This window comes from Rana temporaria, chromosome 5 (genome assembly GCF_905171775.1).
Source record: "Rana temporaria chromosome 5, aRanTem1.1, whole genome shotgun sequence".
NCBI lineage: Eukaryota > Metazoa > Chordata > Amphibia > Anura > Ranidae > Rana > Rana temporaria.
In genome coordinates, this window is record NC_053493.1 from 413,921,744 (window position 1) to 413,944,311 (window position 22,568).

At 52.2% G+C, this 22,568-nt stretch overlaps 1 protein-coding gene across 17 annotated transcripts in view; it reads left to right on the top strand.

Annotated features, from left to right (window-relative positions):
* Positions 1 to 22,568, top strand: part of PLEC (plectin) — a 353,372-nt gene that overhangs the window by 180,917 nt on the left and 149,887 nt on the right. For 2 of the 17 annotated variants that reach the window (XM_040355108.1, XM_040355110.1), the window contains exon 1: positions 12,810 to 12,930. The exons of the other annotated variants lie outside the window; for them this stretch is intronic. In XM_040355108.1, coding sequence (XP_040211042.1) covers positions 12,825 to 12,930 — 106 coding nt within the window. In that variant the 5' untranslated portion in view covers positions 12,810 to 12,824. Of the gene's footprint in view, positions 1 to 12,809; positions 12,931 to 22,568 lie in introns of those variants that run through there. 17 annotated transcript variants of the gene reach the window in all.

Consider the following 22,568-nt stretch of genomic DNA (forward strand, 5'->3'; position numbering starts at 1 on the left):
CACGTGCGGCATCATCAAGGTATGTAGGACATGGCTGCATTATGTGGGGGACATGGCTGCATTATGTGGGGGACATGGCTGGAAAATGTGGGGGACATGGCTGGAAAATGTGGGGGACATGGCTGGAAAATGTGGGGGACATGGCTGGAATATGTGGGGGACATGGCTGGAATATGTGGGGGACATGGCTGGAATATGTGGGGGACATGGCTGCATATGGGGGGGGGACATGGCTGCATATGGGGGGGGACATGGCTGCATATGGGGGGGGACATGGCTGCATATGTGAGGGACATGGCTAGAGGGACATGGCTGCATTTGTGGGGGGACATGGCTGCATTTGGGGACACATTTAAAAAAAGTATCGGTATTCGGTATCGGCGAGTACTTAAAAAAAAGTATCGGTACTTGTACTCGGTCCTAAAAAAGTGGTATCGGGACAACCCTAGTAGGCGGTATGTCGTGTATGACGCAAGTTTGACGAGCGGTGGCTGGTAACGTTGGGGAGGGGGAGGGGAAATCTCTGGTGGTATCTGGGGGAAGGTGGCAGATCTCGGGGTGACGGTGGCATAGACAAAGTTTTCTGTCTGTCGGGGAAGTTCCCGGGCTGTTGGTTTCCTCGCAGTCTCAATCATCGTCTCCGCCGCAGTTTTCTCCGGTTGCCATGGAAACATCACAAAAAAAACGAAGCGTCGTACGGAGCGGCGTGTGTGGTGGGAGGATGTGGTCTCTCCAAACGTCTCCCAACCATCACAAGATCTGACGTGGAAAGTTTTTTTTTAATACAAACGTATCTGTTTTGTTTTTTTATTTACTGTGCGCGGTAACCCCCGGCAACCAATCGGAAGGCAGCTGTGGTGGCATTACAATAAAGCTTGGCTACTGCGCGAGTATTAAAACTTGGTGATTGTAAACGATCGTCTTTGTAGAACAACCCATTCAGATTAATATAGAAATGAAAGGCAAAAGTTTTGTGTATAGATATAAAAAAAAATATATATATATATATATATTATTATTATTATTATTATTATTATTATTATTATTATTATTAATAATAATAATAATAATAATAATAATAATAATAATAATAATATTATTATTATTATTATTATTATTATTATATTTTTTTTTTTTTTTTTTTTTTAAATCACATCCTCTTTTTATTCCTTTTATATACAAACAAGAAAGAAACGCAACAAAAAAACGACAGACGACAAACAACCTCAGCCTGTATTGGGGGGGGGGGGGGGGGGGGGGGGGGGGAGAAAAAAAAATCATTCCCTCTGTTCCTGGCTGCATAAGAGCTGGGGGAGGGGAAGCGGCAGCACACTGATCTTCCTAGTGAATGGCTGGTGCCACGTGCAGGACTCCTCCCATTTTTAACTGTGACTGATTTAATGTTCTGGAATCTTATTACAGGAACTTTATATATAATAACTCCGTAGTAATTATCTGCTAATTATATACATTTTTATTTCATATAAACATTTATAGAACATTTATACATAAATATTACAGGAACTACATAACTTATAATTATATACATTTTCTATTTATATTATCTATATATAAAAATATTACAGAAACTTTATATAATAACTTTATTAATATATACATTTATTCAAACAATATTATTTTATATAACTTCTTATAATTTATATATAATGCATATTACAGGAAATTTATAAATGTATTATAATTGAATACTTTTATATAAACATATTATTTTAGAGAGAGAGAGAGATTCTGACCGTTTCCCCCCCCCCCCCCAAATGAATTTCTGACCGCCGCGGGGGGGGGGGTGATTTCTGGTACACTGAGATGACATTCTGACCGCTGCCCCCCCAGATGACATTCTGACCACTGCCCCCCCCGATGACATTCTGACCACCGGCCCCCCCATCCCCCCCCCCCCTGAAATTCTGTCCCCTCCTGGATGACATTCTGGGCCCCCCCCCCGATGACAAGGGAGAGACCCTGATATTGGGGGGGGGGGGGGATTTCTGGTACACTGAGATGACATTCTGACCACTGCCCCCCCCGATGACATTCTGACCACTGCCCCCCCCCTGATGACATTCTGACCACCGGCCCCCCCATCCCCCCCCCCGATGAAATTCTGTCCCCTCCTGGATGACATTCTGGGCCCCCCCGATGACAAGGGAGAGACCCTGATATTGGGGGGGGGGGGGGGATTTCTGGTACACTGAGATGACATTCTGACCGCCGGCCCCCCTGGATGACATTCTGACCGCCGGCCCCCCTGGATGACATTCTGACCGCCGGCCCCCCTGGATGACATTCTGACCGCCGGCCCCCCTGGATGACATTCTGACCGCCGGCCCCCACCCGATGAAATTCTGACCGCCGCCCCCCCCGGATGAAATTCTGACCGCCGCCCCCCCCGGATGAAATTCTGACCGCCGGCCCCCCCGGATGACATTCTGACCGCCGGCCCCCCTGGATGACATTCTGACCGCCGGCCCCCCCGGATGACAATCTGACCGCCGCCCCCCCGGATGACATTCTAGCCGTCGCCCCCCCCAGATGACATTCTGGCCGCCGCCCCCCCCCCCCAGATGACACTCTGACCGCCCCCCAGATGACATTCTGACCGCCCCCCACCCCCCAGATGACATTCTGACCGCCGCCCACCCCTAGATGACATTCTGACCACCGCCCCCCCCCCCCCCGGATGAAATTCTGACCACCGCCCCCCCCGGATGAAATTCTGACCACTGCCCCCTCCTGGATGACATTCTGGGCCCCCCCCCCCATGACAGGGGAGAGACCCTGATATTGGGGGTGTGATTTCTGGGACACTGAGATGACATCCTGACCCCCCCTCCCCAAAAGATGACATCCTGACGCCCCAAAATCACATCCTGACTCCCCCCCAGATCTGATTTATTAATTTCTAGCTCTTCCCTGCCATTGAGCGGTGGTGAAGTGGAGTCTGCGGGTTCCTTGGCCCGTCATACAAGTGTCCTCTTGTTGTGGCTTCTCCCTCCGTGGCGGCGGCGTTGTTGTGTAATGGTGTGTAGGAGGGCGGCAGCCAGGGATTCCGCCGTCTGGATCCCACGTGTTCCCGGGATTGGATCTGGCACACACACATAGTGTTGCTCACGAATATTCGCATTGCGAATATTCGACTCGAATATAGCATATTCGAGAAATCGCGCTATATTTCGAATTTCGCGGTGAATATTCGCAATTCCGAATATTCGCATTTTTTCAATTTGATTTTTAAAACAGATCACATCCTATCGACGTCTAAAAGCATTGCTGGTATGATTAGGGACCCTGGGCCGAGTAGCTAAGCTGAGGCGATCCTTTTATGTTGCCAAATTGAAAAAAAAAAAATTGCGATTTTTCGCTATTGCGAATGCGAAAATGATTGCGAATTTTCGATAACTGTGGTAGGAGAACTCTGATTGTCTCTGATGCAAAAGGGGGGGGCTTTGTGTATGTGTATGTTATGAATATTTGTATGTTTGATATTATTATTTTTTGTAAGAAGGAAAAAATTGCGCATACCTTAAAAAAGGGGAGAATACAGCAGCAACTCAAAAATGTTATACAACATAAATTAATACAAGACAGAAAATGGAGTCGCTCTACAAGAATAAAAAATATGTCTAGTGACAAGACATGTGGGCAAATTATAAAATAAGCAAGCGCAAATAACTTGTGAAATACACAGTGAAACAAATATATAAAGAAATATAGTCCCAATAATAGAAAAATAATCTTTCATAAAAATGTCTTTGATATGTGAAGTGAAAAAAAGTCCAAAGCATGCAGCATGAACGTGTTCAATCTTCAAGGTGTTTGATTGACAAACGGCTGTGACAGATGGATAGAGTAAAGAATCACCACCAATGCAAAACACTTTTTATTTTCTATTGTAAAATATCACGAATATTCTGAGCCAATCAGAGTGCTCCTTCCGCATTTCCCGAATATTCGCAATTATTTTGTATTGTAAAATATCACGAATATTCTGAGCCAATCAGAGCGCTCCTCCAGCATTTCTCGAAATTGCGCAATAAATATCGCATTCGCATGTTGCGATATTTCGATAAAATATCACGAATATTCTGAGCCAATCAGAGTGCTCCTACCGCAGTTATCAAAAAATCGCAATTATTTTCGCATTCGCAATAGCGAAAAATCGCAATCATTTACTTTCGATAAAATATCACGAATATTCGAATTTAGCGAATATATCTCGAATATTCGAATATATATTCGAGATATATCGCGAAATCGAATATGGCATATTCTGCTCAACACTACACACACACAGCTCTGTGTCTTCTGTATGTTGAGTCTGATAATTGTGTACGCATGTTGTTGGGCCGTGCGTCTGCTTTTGTTTTCACTCGCCGTCGCGGTTCACTTTGATGGCTGAGAGGAATTTTCTTTCATGGCGAGAGGGTTTTGCATTACAAATGTTTTCCAGCGGAGAATTGTCTCCATGTGCCGCCATCCACACACCGCTTATAGACGCTGCCCAGCATTTGACTGCGGTTATTCTGGGGCGGGGTTGCCCAACGCAAGCTGCATGATGGTGACACAGATGTTAAAAAGCCATCCTTGAGCTCCAGTCGGTGACTTTGCCTAGGCTGAGATGTCATCAGTCTACTGCGGGCAGGAGGAATCCTTTCCCCAGTCTCCCCGCCCACAGTGACTTTGCCTAGGCTGAGTTGATCCCATCAGTCTGCTGCATGCAGGAGGAAGCATTTCCTCAGTTTCTCCTCCCCCCAGTGACTTTGCCTAGGCTGAGATGTCCTCGGTGAGGAAATGCTTCCCCCTGCCTGTAGCACAGTCTCCCCTCCCCAAGTGACTTTGCCTAGGCTGGGATAAAATACCTGGCCCAGTCTGCCCATTGCCTTGGCCTCCCCCCCCCCCCCCGGCCCAGTGTGACCATTGCCTTGGCTTCCCCCCGGCCCAGTCTGCCCATTGCCTTGGCTTCCCCCGGCCCAGTCTGCCCATTGCCTTGGCTTCCCCCGGCCCAGTCTGCCCATTGCCTTGGCTTCCCCCGGCCCAGTCTGCCCATTGCCTTGGCTTCCCCCCCCCCCGGCCCAATCTGCCCATTGCCTTGGCTTCCCTCTGGCCCAGTCTGCCCATTGCCTTGGCTTCCCTCTGGCCCAGTCTGCCCATTGCCTTGGCTTCCCTCTGGCCCAGTCTGCCCATTGCCTTGGCTTCCCCCGGCCCAGTCTGCCCATTGCCTTGGCTTCCCCCGGCCCAGTCTGCCCATTGCCTTTGCTTCCCCCGGCCCAGTCTGCCCATTGCCTTGGCTTCCCCCGGCCCAGTCTGCCCATTGCCTTGGCTTCCCCCGGCCCAGTCTGCCCATTGCCTTGGCTTCCCCCGGCCCAGTCTGCCCATTGCCTTGGCTTTCCCCCCCCCCGGCCCAGTCTGCCCATTGCCTTGGCTTCCCCCCCCCCCCCCCCCGGCCCAGTCTGCCCATTGCCTTGGCTTTCCCCCCCCCCCGGCCCAGTCTGCCCATTGCCTTGGCTTTCTCCCTGGCCCAGTCTGCCCATTGCCTTTGCTTTCTCCCATCCCCCCCCCCATTGTTTTATTAAATCCCCCCAACTGATCATGCAACAGTTATTAAGCCCTCCGTTCATTGAATAGGAAAGGCCTCAGCCACTTTGTGCTGCAGAGTAGAGATCGGTAGTCCTGTGAGCTGTACCACGTGCAGATTTGTGGTGTTCCCCCTCTGAGCACCCCAATACCCCCCCATGCCGGATACAGGGTGTATATTGCTGCCTGCTGTGAGTCATTAACGACTGTTGAGATTTCTGAGCTCTTACTCATCTTGTCTGCAGCCACAGAGAAGGAAGTTCCCCTCCCGAGCCCAGCGGAGCGCTCCTGGCCACCATGGTGTCCGCACTGGCAGTAGCCCCGCTGCAGCCTGTACACGCGGCCGGCTTGGCAGAATATCTGGAAAAAGAGAAATCTGACTCACAGGCTGTACGGTTATTTATACATATTGTTCCATATGTTGTCCGCAGACGAACGTGACGGCGGTCACTCCGCTCCCTCTAATCTGTGTGCCGGGGAACGTATGTGGGAGTTTGTGGTGTGCCGTAAACCCATAGCAACCACCCCGAAATAGTCTGTTATTGTCTAGAGGGTTGATATCTTCCCCAAATGGTTTAGCCCCATCAAGGTGGCCAACCCATCCATTGCTATGAGTTCCCCCAGACCAGTCTGCCCATTGCCCTGGCTTCCTGTGGCCCAGTCTGTCCATTGCCCTAGCTTCCTGTGGCCCTGGCTTTCTGTGGCCCAGTTTGCCCATTTCCCCGGCTCCCCCCCCCCCCCCGGCCCAGTCTGCCCATTGCTCTGGCTTCCCCCGGCCCAGTCTGGCTTCCCCCGGCCCAGTCTGCCCATTGCCCTGGTTCCCCCCCACCCAGCCCAGTCTGCCTATTGCTTTTGGTTTCCTGTGACCCAGTCTGGCTTCCCCCCGGGCCAGTCTGCCTACTGCCTTGGCTTTCCCCCGGCCCAGTCTGGCTTCCCGTGGCCCTGTCTGCCCATTGCTTTGGCTTCCCGTGGCCCAGTCTGCCCATTGCTTTGGCTTCCCGTGGCCCAGTCTGCCCATTGCTTTGGCTTCCCGTGGCCCAGTCTGCCCATTGCTTTGGCTTCCCGTGGCCCAGTCTGCCCATTGCTTTGGCTTCCCGTGGCCCAGTCTGCCCATTGCTTTGGCTTCCCGTGGCCCAGTCTGCCCATTGCTTTGGCTTCCCGTGGCCCAGTCTGCCCATTGCTTTGGCTTCCCGTGGCCCAGTCTGCCCATTGCTTTGGCTTCTCGTGGCCCAGTCTGCCCATTGCGTTGGCTTCCCGTGGCCCACTCTGCCTATTGCGTTGGCTTCCCGTGGCCCAGTCTGCCCATTGCGTTGGCTTCCCGTGGCCCAGTCTGCCCATTGCTTTGGCTTCCTGTGGCCCAGTCTGCCCATTGCTCTGGCTTCCCCCTGGGCCCAGTCTGCCCATTGCCTTGGCTTCCCCCTGGGCCCAGTCTGCCCATTGCCTTGGCTTCCCCCTGCGCCCAGTCTTCCCATTGCCTTGGCTTCCCCCTGGGCCCAGTCTTCCCATTGCCTTGGCTTCCCCCTGGGCCCAGTCTTCCCATTGCCTTGGCTTCCCCCTGGGCCCAGTCTGCCCATTGCCTTGGCTTCCCCCTGGGCCCAGTCTGCCCATTGCCTTGCTCCCCCCCCCCCCCCGAGCCCAGTCTGCCCATTGCCTTGGCTTCCCCCCCGGGCCCAGTCTGCCAATTGCCTTGGCTTTCTCCCATCCCCCCCCCCATATTGTTTTATTAAATTCCCCCAAATGTCTTGCATTTCCCTCCACCCGGGATGGCGGTGGAGACCAGATCTAGTTTTTCTGGGAATTTGGATTTACTGGTTTTGGACAGTGATCAGCCCCCCCCCCCCTCCTTCCTCCTCCTCCTCCCTCCCTCCTACTGTAAGCTGATCATTGGAGGCAATTTTCAGACTTTGTAGCAGAACTGGGAACGGCGTCTGGCTGCGACTCCGTAATACGACTCGTTTCCCACCAACACCGGTACCCCCGGCCCCGCCTCCCCCCGCTCTACGCCATTATATTTTGGAATTTTCCATCTTTTGCTGCTTTTAATTCTCTTTCGAAACTGGAAAAACTGAGCTGGTCATAAACGCCGCCGAGGCGCGGCACTCCGTTGTGGTTTCCTGTTGGCCTGGTGGCATCCATGCGTACAAGAGCTGCCAGCTGCCGGGGCGCCAGCAGTGGAAATAAAGCTAATCCCTGTACCATAATACCCCTGTTGTCCCAATACTGGACTTGTTTTATGGGGGATCTTCACTTAACAGAGAAATATCCCCCCCCCCTCCCCCCAGTACGGTCAGACCCTTGTATGCCGACACCACCGACTGCCAATCTGCAGCAGGTCATGTGACCTCTGACTCTACTGCCACTATTAAAGAGCCATCAAGTGTGCTAAGCCATTAGAGTGTAAGCTCTTCTGGTACAGAGAGTGATGCGAATGGCTCAGTTATCTCTGTACAGCACCGTGGTATATGTCAGAGTTATATAAATGTATAATAGCATCTTGTCGTCACTTTTTCCGCGTCCTCTGTTGAACGATTCCCATAGTGGTAGGACGTCTTCCCGCCAGATAATCGGGGTGTTCCCAGTACCCAGGGTGTTCCCCGGTCCTCACACCCCGCCTTTTTCCTCCATTCAGATTATTTTCGCTCTTGTTTGTCACTTTCCTCCTCCCGGGACCTGATATTCCGGTTCCATTCACCTGGTTGATCCCGGAGTGTGAGGCGAACAACTTATTCTGGAAATGGCGAGATCGCTGATTTTCGGAAACGCTTAGATTAGTCTGTTCATAGAGCTGCCCCGGGGCGTTCCTCTGATGGCTTCCCGGATCACAACAAAAGGGGAAAGGAATACAATAAAGTCTCTTCATAGAATTCAGCAATTTATTCCAAAAAAATAAAAAGTTTTATTGTTTTTTTTATTCACCAAGTTTTTTTTATTTTAAAATCTGCTCCACCCTGAGGGCTCATTTCCACCTTTCCAGGGCAGTGATGTTCACATGACCACCACAACGCACCTCAACGCATGTTATGGTGCCGTTTGTTTTCACTGGTACCCAACCCAGCCCGGCTCCGAACGGGGCACTACGACACCATGTAATGCACTACAGGGCACCGTGGAGCGCCGCCTTGCCAATAATTGTGCACGCCAATTTTTGGGGGATGTTTTGTTGTGTTGCCAGCCTGTGCAAAAAAACTACAGTGATGTACCGAGAACAGGGAGCCAATCACATCAGTGTCTCTACCAGAGGAGCTTACACTCTAATGCGCCCCCCCCCCCCCACACACACACACACACACACTAATTATTATTATTATTATATATTTCTATAGCTCTGACATATACCGCAGCACTGTACAGAGATCACTGAGCCAATCACATCAGTCTCTGTACCAGAGGAGCTTGCACGCTAATGCGCCCCTCTCCCCCCCCCCCACAGTCACACACTTTAATAATAATAATAAAATTAATAATAATAAATAATATTAATAATATTATTATTTATTATTATTATGCATTTCTAGAGCTCTGACATATGTGACAGTGCTGTACAGAGAACAGTGAGCCAGCCACATCAGTCTCTGTACCAGAAGAGCTTACACTCTAATGCCCCCCCCCCCCTAGTTGTCACTTAATAATAATAATAATAATAGAAATAATATACATTTATATAGCTCTGACATATACTGCAGTGCTGTACAGAGAATACTGAGCCAATCACATCAGTCTCTGTACCAGAAGAGCTTACACTCTAATGTCCCCCCCCCCCCCACACACACACAAGCAGGATTATTATTATTATTATTATTATTATTATTATTATTATACATTTATATAGCTCTGACATATACCGCAGTGCTGTACAGGGAACACTGAGCCAGTCACATCAGTCTCTGCACCAGAGGAGCTTACACTCTAATGTCATTGTCCACACCCCACACACACACAGTATTATTATTATTATACATTTAAATGGCTCGGCGTTCTCTGTACAGCACTGCGGTATATGTCAGAGATATATAAATGTATAATAATGGACTGTGGGGGGACATTAGAGTGTAAGCTCTTCTGGTACAGAGACTGGTGTGACTGGCTCAGTGATCTTTGTACAGCGCTGTGGTATCAGTCTCTGCACCAGAGGAGCTTACACTTTAATGTCCCCACCACAGTCGCACACTATTATTATACATTTTTATAGCTCTGACATACACCGCAGTGCTGTACAGAGAACACTGAGCCAATCATATCAGTCTCTGTACCAGAGGAGCTTACACTTGAATGTTGTCAAAACACACACACAGTATTATTATTATTATTATTATTATACATTTATATAGCTCTGACAAATACCGCAGTGCTGTACAAAGAACATCACTTCATGATATCTATGGCTATGCATAATTTTATTTAATCCATATTGCGCACTATATTTGGCTTCTTGGCAGTTGGCGCACATGATGATGATGAGATCGTTGTGACTTTGGTAATGTATAGTACCTGGGGGGAGGGGGGGTCCCCTTCATCCAATTGTCCAAGTCTCTTCTCTTCTCCAGCCAGTTCTCCTCCTCACCGACCTTGCGTCACGTGACGTCAGACGCCTTGTGCTCGAGAGAAGATGATGCTGCGCAGAGGAGGGTAGGCGGAGCTTTAGGCTCCACCAGTCCGGCCAGTCACACTTATTGGCAATCATGGGGGGGGGGGGCGCCTGTCACTCTCCTACCCCACTGCTAGACCAAGAAACTACGCTACAGTAAAACCTTGGATTGTGAGCATAATTCGTTCCAGAAACATGCTTGTAATCCAAAGCGCTTGTATATCAAAGCATTATTTTTTTTTTACAGGGTATAAAAGAGAAGAGAGGCGCCTCTTAGGCTCCATTCACACCTAGGCGGTTTTACACCCGATGCTATTGCAGCCTGAAATACGCTGGAGGGGCGATTTAACATTGTCGGCTATGGAGATGGTTCTCATCTCCACGCCGTACGCCTGAAGCTCAAAACAAGTCCCTGACCCTTTTTTATTCAGGCGGCTTCGGCGTTCGGCCATAGCCGACAATGTGTAAATCACCCCTCCAGCGAAAACCGCGGTAAAAAACGCTGCGTTTTGTCGTGGCAAATCGCGGGACAAAACGCCGCGTTCAGGTGTGAATGGAGCCTAAGTGTAGCAATAAGTTGCTAAATGCTGTCCCTTCATGAAATGTAACCATATTGCTACACTTAGAGGCTCCTCTCTTCTTTTTTTATACTCAGTGGTGACATGACGCTACTCTTATATCAAGACATCGCTTGTACATCAAGGCAAAATTTATTAAAACATTTTTGCTTGTCTTGCAAAACGCTCTCAAACCAAGTTACTCTCAAAGCAAGGTTTTACTGTACTTGCAAGTAAAGGGCGGGGGATATATTAGTGCGGGGGGCTGCATGATGCTTGGCTGGGGTCGCTGGGCAGGAGCCCATGCGAAAAGACAGTCCTGGGTGGGAGGGATGTGTGGAATTGGTGCCCCATTGTTGGTGATGATGACAGGAACTGTGCCCCATGGCTAGATATAGACAAGAAAAGGGGTGCAGTTTGGGGGACACTGCATTCGTTTTATAGAAGAAAAAACTGTCGGATGTCACACTGCTATTATTTCCTCCTTTTTTTTATAACTTTTATAATAAATAATATTTATTATACTATTATATATATAATATTACAAAACGATGACCTTTTATTCCTCAGCTGTATTATCTATATCAGAGATCATCATACACCCGGCGTGTATATAGTCTGTGACTGGGGGGGGGGGGGTATTAGAGTGTAAGCTCTTCTGGTGCAATCACACTATTGCTGTTTATTATTACTACTACTATTATTATTATTATTATTACTACTACTACTACTATTATTATTATTATTATTATTATTATTATTACTACTACTACTACTACTATTATTATTATTATTATTATTATTATTATTATTATTATTATTTATGAGTTATTTAATTATATTATATGTAGTGATTTATTATTTAATAGTTATGTATTGTTACTATTATTATTTATTGTTATTATTGTTATTAATAATAATAATAATAATAATAATATTCTACACTTTGTAAATCTCCGACATGCTAAGAAGACACCTTGTAGGGTCAGGTCGGGTGTGGAGCACATCCATCAATCTTCTTCACCCGACCTGACCCTACAAGGTGTCTTCTCAGCATGTCGGAGATTTACAAAGTGTAGAATATTATTATTATTATTATTATTATTATTATTATTATTATTATTATTAATAACAATAATAATAACAATAACAATTAATAGTAACAATACATAACTATTAAATAATAAATCACTACATATAATTTAATTAAATAACTCATAAATAATAATAATAATAATAATAATAATATAGGGAAATAGCGGTCGGTGTTGTTTGGTAGCACGTGAGCTTTCAGGTTCCGCTACTACATATGAGATCGTTGTGTAGTATATGGTAGAGGTGAGTAGGGGGGGGGGGGGGGGGTGATCGGTTGTGTAGTAGATAGTTGTGTAGTAGATCTATGTGTGGATGATCGGGTGAGTAGTAGGTGTGGGGGATGATCTGTTGTATAGTAGATCGGTGTGTAGTATATGGTAGAGAGGTGAGTAGGTGTGGGTGATCGGGTGAGTAGTAGGTGTGGGATGATCGGTTGTGTAGTAGATCTATGTGTGGGTGATCGGTGTTGCAGTAGATTTGGTTGTGTAGTCGATCAGTGCAGTGGGTGATCGGTTGTGTAGTAGATCGGGTGTGTGGGTGATCGGGTGTGTAGTAGATCGGTCGGGGGAGGTGCAGTGGATGATCGGTGTATAGTAGATCGGTGCAGTGGATGATCGGTGTATAGTAGATCGGTGTGTGGATGATCGGTTGTGTAGTAGATCGGTGTGTGGGTGATCGGTGTGTAGTAGATCGGTCGGGGGAGGTGCAGTGGATGATCGGTTGTGTAGTAGATCGGGTGTGTAGTAGATCGGTGTGTGGGTGATCGGGTGTGTAGTAGATCGGTGTGTGGGTGATCGGGTGTGTAGTAGATCGGTCGGGGGAGGTGCAGTGGGTGATCGGTTGTGTAGTAGATCGGTTGTGTAGTAGATCGGTCGGGGGAGGTGCAGGGGGCAGACCCGGGCAGCGCTGATCTCTGGGCGGATCTGTAGTAGAGGAGAAGGAGGAGGAGGAGGGGAGGGAGAGCAGCGGGAGGAGGGAGACTCCGGGCCGGCAGGATGGCAGATCGGCCGCTCTCCTCCGGTTGGTATTACTCGTATAAGAGGGAGATTCTGCTGGACGGACACCGGGGGGCACACCTCTACTCCAAACTCTGCTGTGTAGGTAAGTACCGATCTCCCTACCTACCGATCTACCCTCCTCCTCACCCGACCTACCCCTCTGTACTCTGTATGTAATATAGGGGATAACTTTGTATCAGTAATGGGGGGGGGCGTATATATAATGACATTTGGGGGGTCGGGATGATTTTGGGGGGGGGGGGGGGGGGGTGTATAATATATGACATTTGGGGGGTCCGCCCCCTTCTCTGTACACCGCTCCGGATCTCTTTATTTGTTACATTTTGTTACTTTTCCTCTTCCGATCTCCCCACACACCGGGACCGACTCGTGTTCTGTACACAGCCGTTGTCATGGCAACCCAACTCCTGATTTCCTCCTGAGCGGCTGTCACGTGCCACTCATCACACTGTGTGGAGTCTCACTCCTGCCGCTGCAATCTTCATAGTGTATTATCGATCGATGGATGGAACAGAATCTACAAATCAATATTCAATATGACATTTTCCATCCCAGAAATGTGCAGTCTCTGCTACTAATACTGGGGGGGGGGGGGGGGCCCCCCATCCCGTGTGTGATTGGGGGGGTCCGCCATCTACTACAACCCTCATTACTGTACCCCATACAATGTACTACATCACCCAACATACACAGCTAGATTATCCGGGGGTCACACAGACGCCCCCCCCCCCCAATTATACAGTGTGCAGTGTCCACACAGGTATATACATGTCTGGTTCAGGAACACCCACGGGTACCCCAACCTCACTTACCCCCCCCAACACCCAGAACAGGTACCCCAACCTCACCTGATCCCCCCAACACCCAGAACAGGTACCCCAACCTCACCTGATCCCCCCCAACACCCAGAACAGGTACCTCAACCTCACCTGACCCCCAACACCCAGAACAGGTGCCCCAACCTCACATGACGACACACCAATACCCCGAACAGGTACCCCAACCTCACCTGACCCCCCAACACCCGGAACAGGTACCCCAACCTCAACCCCCCCCAACACCCAGAACAGGTACCCCAACCTCACCTGACCCAACACACAACAGGTGGTACCTCCAACATGACCCACCCCCCCCCCAAACACCCAGAACGGGTACCCCAACCTCACCTGACCCCCCCCAACACCCAGAACAGGTACCCCAACCTCACCTGACCCCCCCAACACCCGGAACAGGTGCACCAACCTCACCTGACCCCCAAACACCCGGAACAGGTACACCAACCTCACCTGACCCCCCAACATCCAGAACAGGTACCCCAACCTCACCTGACACCCAACATCCAGAACAGGTACCCCAACCTCACCTGACCCCCCAACACCCAGAACAGGTACCCCAACCTCACCTGACCCCCCAACACCCAGAACAGGTACCCCAACCTCACCTGACCCCCCCAACACCCAGAACAGGTACCCCAACCTCACCTGACCCCCCCAACACCCGGAACAGGTACCCCAACCTCACCTGACCCCCCAACCCCCGGAACAGGTACCCCAACCTCACCTGACCCCCCCAACACCCGGAACAGGTACCCCAACTTCACCTGACCCCCCCAACACCCGGAACAGGTACCCCAACCTCACCTGACCCCCCCAACACCCGGAACAGGTGCCCCAACCTCACCTGACCCCCCCAACACCCGGAACAGGTGCCCCAACCTCACCTGCCCCCCCCCCCCCTCACCCGGAACAGGTGCTCCAACCTCACCTGACCCCCCCCCCCCCCCAACACCCGGAACAGGTGCTCCAACCTCACCTGACCCCCCAACACCCGGAACAGGTGCCCCAACCTCACCTGACCCCCCAACACCCGGAACAGGTGCCCCAACCTCACCTGACCCCCCAACACCCGGAACAGGTACCCCAACCTCACCTGACCCCCCCAACACCCGGAACAGGTACCCCAACCTCACCTGACCCAACACACAGATCAGGTGGTACCTCCAACATGAACTGATTCCCCCCCCCCCAAAACACCCAGAACAGGTACCCCAACCTCACCTGACCCCCAACATCCAGAACAGGTACCCCAACCTCACCTGACCCCCAACATCCAGAACAGGTACCCCAACCTCACCTGACCCCCAACATCCAGAACAGGTACCCCAACCTCACCTGACCCCCAACATCCAGAACAGGTACCCCAACCTCACCTGACCCCCAACATCCAGAACAGGTACCCCAACCTCACCTGACCCAACACACAGATCAGGTGGTACCTCCAACATGAACTGATCCCCCCCCCCCCAACACCCAGAACAGGTACCCCAACCTCACCTGACCCCCAACACCCAGAACAGGTACCCCAACCTCACCTGACCCCCCCCCCCCCCCCAACACCCAGAACAGGTGCCCCAACCTCACCTGACCCCCCCCCCCAACACCCAGAACAGGTGCCCTAACCTCACCTGACCCCCCCCAACACCCAGAACATGTGTCCCAACCTCACCTGACACCCCAACACCCGGAACAGGTACACCAACCTCACCTGACCCAACACACAGAACAGGTGGTACCTCCAACATGACCTGATTCCCCCCCCCCCCAAAACACCCAGAACAGGTACCCCAACCTCACCTGATCCTAGAACAGGTTCTCCAATACCCAGAACAGGTACCCCAACCTCACCTGACCCCAACACAGGTATCCCCCCTTCCTCAATCTCTCCTAACGTTAGTAGCCAGAACAGATGCCCCCAACCTCACCCCAATACCCAGAACAGATACCTCCAACCTCACCTAACCTCAATTACAGATTGGACACCCCTCAACCTCTACTGACCCCCGACACCCAGAACAGGTGCTCTTAACTATTACTTATCCCAAAATTGGCAATCTCAACCTTACCTTACTCCAGAACCGGTACCCCCGTCCTTGCCTGACTCCAGAACAGGTACGCCCGTCCTTGCCTGACTCCAGAACCGGTACCCCCATCCTTGCCTGACTCCAGAACCGGTACCCCCATCCTTGCCTGACTCCAGAACAGCTACCCCCATCCTTGCCTGTCTCCAGAACAGGTACCCCCGTCCTTGCCTGACTCCAGAACAGGTCCCCCCGTCCTTGCCTGACTCCAGAACAGGTCCTTGCCTGACTCCAGAACAGGTCCCCCCCGTCCTTGCCTGACTCCAGAACAGGTCCCCCCCGTCCTTGCCTGACTCCAGAACAGGTCCCCCCCGTCCTTGCCTGACTCCAGAACAGGTCCCCCCCGTCCTTGCCTGACTCCAGAACAGGTCCCCCCCGTCCTTGCCTGACTCCAGAACAGGTCCCCCCCCGTCCTTGCCTGACTCCAGAACAGGTCCCCCCCGTCCTTGCCTGACTCCAGAACAGGTCCCCCCTGTCCTTGCCTGACTCCAGAACAGGTCCCCCCCGTCCTTGCCTGACTCCAGAACAGGTCCCCCCCGTCCTTGCCTGACTCCAGAACAGGTCCCCCCCGTCCTTGCCTGACTCCAGAACAGGTCCCCCCCGTCCTTGCCTGACTCCAGAACAGGTCCCCCCCGTCCTTGCCTGACTCCAGAACAGGTCCCCCCCCGTCCTTGCCTGACTCCAGAACAGGTCCCCCCCCGTCCTTGCCTGACTCCAGAACAGGTCCCCCCCCCGTCCTTGCCTGACTCCAGAGCAGGTCCCCCCGTCCTTGCCTGACTCCAGAGCAGGTCCCCCCGTCCTTGCCTGACTCCAGAGCAGGTCCCCCCGTCCTTGCCTGACTCCAGAGCAGGTCCCCCCGTCCTTGCCTGACTCCAGAGCAGGTCCCCCCGTCCTTGCCTGACTCCAGAGCAGGTCCCCCCGTCCTTGCCTGACTCCAGAGCAGGTCCCCCCGTCCTTGCCTGACTCCAGAACAGGTCCCCCCGTCCTTGCCTGACTCCAGAACAGGTCCCCCCGTCCTTGCCTGACTCCAGAACAGTTCCCCCCACCCTCTGTATGGCGCATTGCAGTGCCCAGATTTTCCGCAGTTGACTGGACGGTTTTAAATAATTGTTGTTCTTTAGGGCCCCAGGTTATAGATATTATACTGGACATCCTGTGCTCTGGTCAGGATGGATCAGGTTTTCTATATGAAGAATCTGTTTTCTGTTGGTTATGGGCTCGGGGTGATCACGTGACATGATAGCTGCCAGATTGGCTGACTTTCCACATTCGATCATTTAATATACAGCAGACGGATGTAACGTCGGATATAATGCAGAATGATGATCAGACGGATGTAACATCGGATATACCTATGAGCCATACATCTCTACAAGACCCTCTGCTAGGTGTATGACCGCTTCAGCCTTGACTCTAGTCAGACCCGCCCAACACGTTTCGTGCCTCCCCCAAGAGCTTGGTCATGATCCCAAGACGAAGCTCTGGGGGAGGTACGAAACACGTTGGGCGGGGCATGGCTGGAGCCAGGGCTGAGGCTGTCATACACCCAAGCACAGGGGCTTGCAACTATGACAGCCTCAGCCTTGGCTCTAGCCAGGCCCCGCCCAACGTGTTTCGTACCTCCCTCAGAGCTTAGGAATGTTCCCTAAAACTAAGCTCTGGGGGTGGAACGAAACATGTAGGGGGTGTGGCCAGGCTGAGGCTATTGTACACCTAAGCACAGGGTCTTGCAGTTATGACCGCCTCAGCCTTGGCTCCAGCCAGGCCACGCCCCAACACGTTTCGTTCCTCCAGAGCTTGGTCCTGATTCCCCAAGACGAAGCTTTGGGGGCAGAGCGATCTGGCTGGAGCCAGGGCTGAGGCTTTCTTACACTTAAGCACTAGGTCTTGCAGCTATTGCAGCCTCCAGCAAGGCCATACGCCAACATGTTTTGTTCCTCCCCAAGAGCTTAATCCTGATCCCCAAGACAAAGCTCTAGGGATGGAACGAAACACGTTGGGGGAACGTGAACTGGCTGGAGCCAGGGCTGAGGCTGTCGTACACCTAAGCTCAGGGTCTTGCAGCTATAGCAGCCTCAGCCCCATCTCCAGCAAGGCCCCCCAATGTGTTTTGTTTCTCCCCCAAAGCATAGTCATGATCCCCCATGATTAAGCTCTGGGGCAGAACGAAACACGTTGGGGGAGCGTGACCTGGCTCGAGCCAGGGCTGAGGCTGTCATACACCCAAGCACAGGGTCTTGCAGTTATGACCGCCTCAGCCTTGGCTCCAGTCAGTCCTGTCCAACATGTTTTGTACCTCCCCAAGAGCATAGTCATGTTCCCCAAGACGAAGCTCTGGGGGCATGACGAAACATGTTTGGGGAGGCGGGAGTGTGACCTGGCTGGAGCCAGGGTTGAGGCTTTTGTACACCTAAGCACAGGGTATTGCAGCTATTACAGCCTCCGCCTTGGCTCCAGCAAGGCCACGGCCCCCATGTGTTTTGTTCCTCCCCCAGAGCTTCGTCCTTAGACGAAGCTCTGGGGGCATGACGAAACACATTGGAGTGTGACCTGGCTGGAGCCAGGGCTGAGGCTGTCGTACACCTAAGCACAGGGTCTTTCAGCTCTGGGGGCGGAACAAAACATGTTGAGGGGGCGTGGCCAGACTGAGGCTGTCTTGCACCTAAAGTACATGGTCTTGCAGAGCTGTACGGCTCATAGAACGTTCTTTCTTCCCATGTTGGCAGTTGGAACCGAGCACCGTCCTTGCCCGCACGCTTAGTGGTTTGCCACTTGAGCGGCACCCAATATGGGTCACGATGGCGGCTGCATATCATCAGCAATGGGAGGGGCCTTTAATTATGTAGATCTCTGAAATACGAACTGTCTGTGTTGCGTGCAAAATATACTGGAGAATGCAATGGTGCCGTCTGATTGGTGGCTGCGAGGGGACGATGATCATCACCCAGACGCCGCACACGTGCCCATGGGCCGATGCAGGTTCTGCGATCACTGCATGCTTCCAATACTGCGATCGATTCCTAGGTGACTCCCGGTCTTTAGTCCTGTGTTAAGAGCCGTTGGGGGGGCGGGCACTCAAACGTGACGACTGTAACAACCAATCACGGTGGTCGTGTGATCAGAAAGTCCATCCCAACCCCGCCCTCAGCTGCGTAGTAAGGGGTCCATTGCTCCTGTTGGTGGCTTTGGTGACCATGTGCATGCTTGGCATTGGTCACCAATTTTTATAGCTCCTCCTGTGGTCGTTTTTGGCAGGGCGGAGCCTACTAGGCCCCTCCCACAGGTTTTGTACAGCACGGTTTTGCAAAGACGTATTGGGTGCGGGCCGAGTGGCCGAATAGCCTATGCGGTCTATTGAAGACTAGATCTCAATCCCCGGAGTTGGGCTTTAATCCCCTAGGCCAGTGATGGAGAGCCTTGGGGCACCAGATGTTTTGGAACTACATTTCCCATGATGCTCAGCTACACTGCAGAGTGGCGGAGCATCATGGGAAATATAGTTCCAAAACATCTGGGGTGCGATAGAGATGCATAGTAACATTGTATCTCTCTACATCCTGTCTGATCAATGTTTAGAAAAAAAAGTAACATTGTTTATAAACATTGATCAGACGGGAGAGATACAAAGTAACATTGGCCCGGATTCAAGAAGCAATTGCGCCTGTGTAACCATAGTTACACAGCGCAATTGCTTACTTGCCCCGGCGTAACGAATGCTCCTGATTCGGGAACCTCGTTACGCCGACTGCAGCCTAAGATATGCGCGGCATAAGGCTCTTATGCCCACATATCTTAGGCTGCATTCTTGCGATGGCCGCTAGGTGGCGTTCCCGTTGTGCTCAGCGTATAGTATGCAAATTGCATACTAACGCCGATTCACAACGTTACGCGAGCCCTGCGTACGCAGTTTACGTAGTTTCCGTACGGCGTTTTTCGCGTAAGGCTGCCCCTGCTATTAGCCAATGTTACGTATACCCGTCGTTCCCGCGTCGCGAAATTTCAAATTTACGTCGTTTGCGTAAGTGATTCGTCAATGGCGCTGGACGCCATTCACGTTCACTTTGAAGCAAATGACGTCCTTGCGGCAACGCACGTCGGGAAAGTTTCCCGACGGAGCATGCGCTCTACGATCGGCGCGGGAACGCGCCTAATTTAAATGATTCCCGCCCCCTACGGGATCATTTAAATTGCGCGCGCTTACGCCGGGCATTTTGCCGGCGCGCCCACGCAATTTACGGAGCTACTGCTCCGTGAATCAAGGGCAGCGCAGTAAATTTGCGGGGGCGCAGGGCAAAAACGTTGCCCTGCGCCTCCGTAAAAAATGCGCAAATCTACCTGAATCCGGGCCACTGTTTATAAACATTGGATTTGGATACATTTTAGTAACCAGTTTACATTGTTGCAGGTCGGGGCAGTGAAATAAAACTGCGCCCCGGTATATGTGGTGCACAAGACGCGATGAACCGTGCAGTGAAGCGATAATAAAAAGGAGGCGTTTTTTTATTTATTTTTTATTGGCGTAGACGAGCCCTGATTGGCCGGATTATTCTGAATGTCGTAGAAAGGTGACAAAAAAGTTTTTTCCGCAGACGTTTCCCCTCCACGATAACAAGTTCTTCCAGCATTCGGGCGTCGTGCCAGCGGCTGTGTCCCCGCCCTGGTGTCAGCCGGCAGCCGTTGGGGCCCCTCCCTGTATTGTGATCGCAGTCCTGTTTACCAACGCTGGGCGGTTCCGTTTCCATGGAGACCAGCGCGGCGGTGATTGGACGGGTTGTAAAGGCAGACTTTACCCCACCAAGGGCCGCTTGTAACCTGTGTGTAGGAATTCGGGGATGTAGGGAAGGTGAGGGGCGGGCGATGCCGCACATTCCTGCCACCGACCTCTGGACGGGGGACTGAGGGTGGCATCGTCTGCAGTCAGACTAGAGCCTGCACGCTGGAAAATGTCTGATCAGACTAGAGCCAGCGCGCTGGAAAATGTCTAAATCATACTAGAGCCTCCGCGCTGGAAAATGTCTGCTCAGACTAGAGCCTCCGCGCTGGAAAATGTCCGATCAGACTAGAGCCTGCGCGCTGGGAAGCACCTGCATAGTCAGGACCCCATACATAGAACTGCGGATTCCTGACCTCCATGTAGACGGATGTGTGCGTTGCCTGGGCAGGTCATGTGATTGGCAGAGATTTTCCAGCATGCGGGATCATATAATGCGGCATTGTCTGAGCCCTGTGATTGGTGGAGATGTGAGATCCGTTATTCGGTGTGGTATTTGGCTGCGGTCAGATGTCCTCTGCGCTGTTTGCTTTGTGCTATCCATGCGTGTCGCTCCTCTCAGGTGTAGCCTTTGTTGTGGGCCCCTCCCCCCCACTCTGTGTGCCGACACTTCCCGTTATCCGAGTCCTTCTAGATCTACAGCGACAACTTCACCGACACGGAGCGCACCCACCGCACAAAGCGCACCGACCGCACTGATCTCTGCAATACTGCATTGACCACAGCACCCTCGCTGACCGCACGCAGCTCCGCAGCACCCTCGCTGACCGCACGCAGCTCCGCAGCACCCTCGCTGACCGCACGCAGCTCCGCAGCACCCTCGCTGACCGCACGCAGCTCCGCAGCACCCTCGCTGACCGCACGCAGCTCCGCAGCACCCTCGCTGACCGCACGCAGCTCCGCAGCACCCTCGCTGACCGCACGCAGCTCCGCAGCACCCTCGCTGACCGCACGCAGCTCCGCAGCACCCTCGCTGACAGCACGCAGCTCCGCAGCACTCTCGCTGACCGCACGCAGCTCCGCAGCACCCTCGCTGACCGCACGCAGCACCCTCGCTGACTGCACGCAGCTCCGCAGCACCCTCGCTGACCGCACGCTGCTCGGCTCCGCAGCACCCTCGCTGACCGCACGCTGCTTTGCACCGCAGCACCCGCACACAGCTCCGCACTGCAGTACCCTCACTGACCTACACTGCTCTGCACCGCAGCGCCCTCACTGACCGCACACTGCTCCGCACCGCAGCGCCCTCACTGACCGCACACTGCTCCGCACCGCAGCGCCCTCACTGACCGTACACTGCTCTGCACCGCAGCGCCCTCACTGACCGCACACTGCTCCGCAGCACCCTCGCTGACCGCACACTGCTCCGCACCGCAGCACCCTCGCTGACCGCACACTGCTCCGCACCGCAGCACCCTCGCTGACCGCACACTGCTCCGCACCGCAGCACCCTCGCTGACCGCACACTGCTTTGCACCGCAGCACCCGCACACAGCTCCGCACTGCAGTACCCTCACTGACCGCACCAGCTCCGCAGCACCCTCACTGCTCCGCACCGCAGCGCCCTCACTGACCGCACACTGCTCTGCACCGCACCGCCCTCACTGACCGCACACTGCTCTGCACCGTAGCGCCCTCACTGACCGCACGCTGGTCCGCACCGCAGCGCCCTCACTGACCGCACGCATGGCTTGGCACCGCAGCATAGATGATGAAGGAGCAGCAGATGAGGTCGTCTCTCTTCTCTCTTCCAATCAGCAGGGCCCTGTACTCTGTCATAGCACTATGCACTGCCGTAAGGACTGATTGGCTCAGAATGATGCTCCTCCCTCTCCCAGTGCTGATGTTCAGGAGGTGATAGTTATCATACGTTCTATAGATGATATCCCATTATATAGTATATGAATATCAATCCAAAGGGAATTCCAATCTTCAATACTGTAATCCCCGGTGATCCTGCCATGAAAGTCCTTGTTCAGGCACTTCCTGTCATGGAGTGACAACACACTCTCCCTTTCTGGGTTTCTCTCTT